General features: G+C 60.4%; 1 protein-coding gene across 1 annotated transcript; it reads right to left on the minus strand.

Annotated features, from left to right (window-relative positions):
• Positions 1-1028: 1028 nt before the first annotated feature.
• PLICBS_007238 (uncharacterized protein) lies at positions 1029-1892 on the minus strand (the record flags this gene model as incomplete). The annotated part of the gene is made up of 1 exon (XM_018320659.1): positions 1029-1892. One exon carries the CDS (start codon positions 1890-1892, stop codon positions 1029-1031), a length of 864 nt encoding a protein of 287 aa, XP_018180556.1.
• Between the last annotated feature and the right edge of the window lie 678 nt (positions 1893-2570).

Consider the following 2570-nt stretch of genomic DNA (forward strand, 5'->3'; position numbering starts at 1 on the left):
GAGAATCCTCAGCAATGGCCCTGGTGTCGGGTGGCTCCCTTGCAAATAGTAGAGGTCAAGTCCTGCAAAAAGAAATACAGTAATACGTCAAATTGCTAATCCTGTCGTACTTCGTATAAGCGGATACCTCCAGAGTGCGCCGACCGAGAGCCGAGCACCCAAAAGGCCGAGGCGCTACAGAATGCGCACTCCACAACCTTGGCTCACAACAGCAACACGCACTGAAGCCGCAATCGCCGTTGAGCATCCGAATCACTTGCATTGCCTAAGTTCCAGTTTACACGCGTGCCCATGCCTCTTGGGCTCGCTCATAACGAACGGCAGAGGTCCCGGCCTCTCCATTGCTTCGTGTCCGCCCCTGGACCGCCTTCGCAAGCAAGTGTCAACAACAGTGTCAAGTACATTGCACACGTCTGCGACCAGTCAGTCTTCCTCTGCCCGCTAGGCGTCTGTGCAGAATTGTGTGCCGCTTCCCACGCCCGTCGTTTCCGCCACGTCCAAAAGCATCAAGCCAGCTACATAGTACATGAGCAAGAGCCTTGTGCGCCTCAGCCTCCAAAATCGGCTGTCGTCATCGCTTGCCTTGAACTGAACATTCGTCGCAATTTGTCGTTGGAAATCCCCTTGAAAATCGTGCATGGTCCCGTTTTCTTGGTTGTGCCGTCTCCGAGCGCTCGCAAAAAGTGTCTTTTCATCCATGTTGAGAGGTGCCGACCAACGCGAGTCGGGTGATTTTGAGAGCCACCGTGGCAAAAACCACGCCAAAAGTCGCCTTGTCCCCTAAAATGCAAGCGATACAGGCTCGGGTACGCAGACTATGCAAGCACCTCGAGCCAATGCAAAAAACGCTGTACAACCTCATCAAGCGGCCGATTACATGACCGTCCGCGTGCAAACAGTCAGCGGTCCTCTGTGGTTCCCCTTCGGCGGCCTATGACGTCGTCGGGTCCAGTCGTGGACCCCAAATCGCTGCGACAGGGGCCGCCTGGGACCAATTGCCCCAGCTGACTCCTGGAGTCCTGGGGTACTTAGTCCATGTAAAAGTCACCCTTGAGTATCCGCTCCTGGAAGGCGTCCGGCTTTCGGGGTTCCTGCTTCGGCTTGACGGCTGCTGCTTGGGCAGGGGGCTGCGGCATTGGCATGTCCGACACGGACTTTGCGCGGTCGTGGTTTGGGAAGCCTCTTGGAGGGGAAGAGGCGAGTGAGAAGGAGGGGCGAGCGCCGGTGACGGAGCTCTCGGCACGAGACCTAAGCTGTTCGGACCAGTTGAAGCCCTGCTGGTCTGCGCGAGAAGGGACATTGTCAGAAGAGACTCTTGGATGCTTGGTGCTGCTTGCCTGTGGCGCGGCAGCAGGCGGCATGGCAGTGCTGGCCCGTCGTCCGGCCGCGGAGAGGGCGGCGGCGACGGAGGAGCCCTGCCCCTGCGATGGCCTGTGCCCGCTGGGAGAGCGACCGAGCGAGGACGGGGGAGAGGTTGGGTTATTACCATTGCCAGGGCTGCCGCCTGGTCGGTATCCCCTCATGGCTGGCTGACCGAAACTCATGCGGCGAACGAAGGGCGTGTTGGGGGCGGTCCGAGCACCACCGCCGGGCATGTCCTCTTCCTCAATTGCGCTCTCGTCGATGGAGTCGGAGTTGGTGGACATGCTGCCCCTTCGCACGAAGGCAGACGTGTTGGTGGGCGAGGTGCCTGAGAGGCCGATGGTTGTGACGGAAAGCCGCCGCCTCTGAGGATCATTGAAGGATCCGCCGCCGGAGAAGGAGGAGCCGTTGGAACCGTTGGAAGGGCCCCGTTGAAAGAGGTTGGAGAGGGCGGCTTGCGTGATGGAGCTGCGACGGTGGGGAGGAGGGCCGCCTCCACCGGGGCCGTTGGGAGAGTTGTCGGAGGACATGGCAATGTGTTGGTGTGTGCAGGGCGGTCGGCGGTGTATCTATTGTGCCGTGAGGGAGTGGGATGGTAGTCTTCTGCCGCGCGGCGTGCAGTAGTGGTGCGAGGTGACGGATTGAAGAGAAGATGAGCGGCGTTACTCGTGTTCGCTGTGTCGGCGGGTGGATGTCTTTAAGCTGCGCTGCGGGCGGAAAGGAAAAAGAAAGTGCTGACTGAGCACGGGCGAGAATCGGAGAAAGTCGGTCTGAGCTGCAGGAGACGTTGTGTTCCGGAAGAGTCGTTTCGTCGTGAGTTGACGGGAAGGAAAGGAAGAGGAAAGAGAGAAGTCGGGTGATGTTTGGCGATGGGATGAGGGTGGTTCGACGAGGGAAGCGGAGGGGCCGAGGCGCTGCACGTGGGATATATAGCACAAGCACGGCAGGTCCCACCGACGGCAGATGGCAGTCGCGCAGGCAGGAAGGCGAGCGGCAGGTGCAAATGCAAGTGCAAGTGCAAGTGCAGGTGCGGGTGCGGGTGGCAGGCGCGCAGGGGCCCAGGCGGGTGGCAGCAGGAGCGGGCGGGCGGGCGGGCAAGTGGGCAAGCGGGCGAGAGTGGAGGAAGGAGCGATCAGTTGCGGGACAGTGGAGGCGGGTACTTCGTAAGGCAGGTAGCAAAGGGCACAGGCAAGGTGCTCGCGGACGGT

The sequence above is a fragment of the Purpureocillium lilacinum genome (assembly GCF_023168085.1).
Source record: "Purpureocillium lilacinum CBS 284.36 DNA, scaffold_5, whole genome shotgun sequence".
Classification (NCBI taxonomy): domain Eukaryota; kingdom Fungi; phylum Ascomycota; class Sordariomycetes; order Hypocreales; family Ophiocordycipitaceae; genus Purpureocillium; species Purpureocillium lilacinum.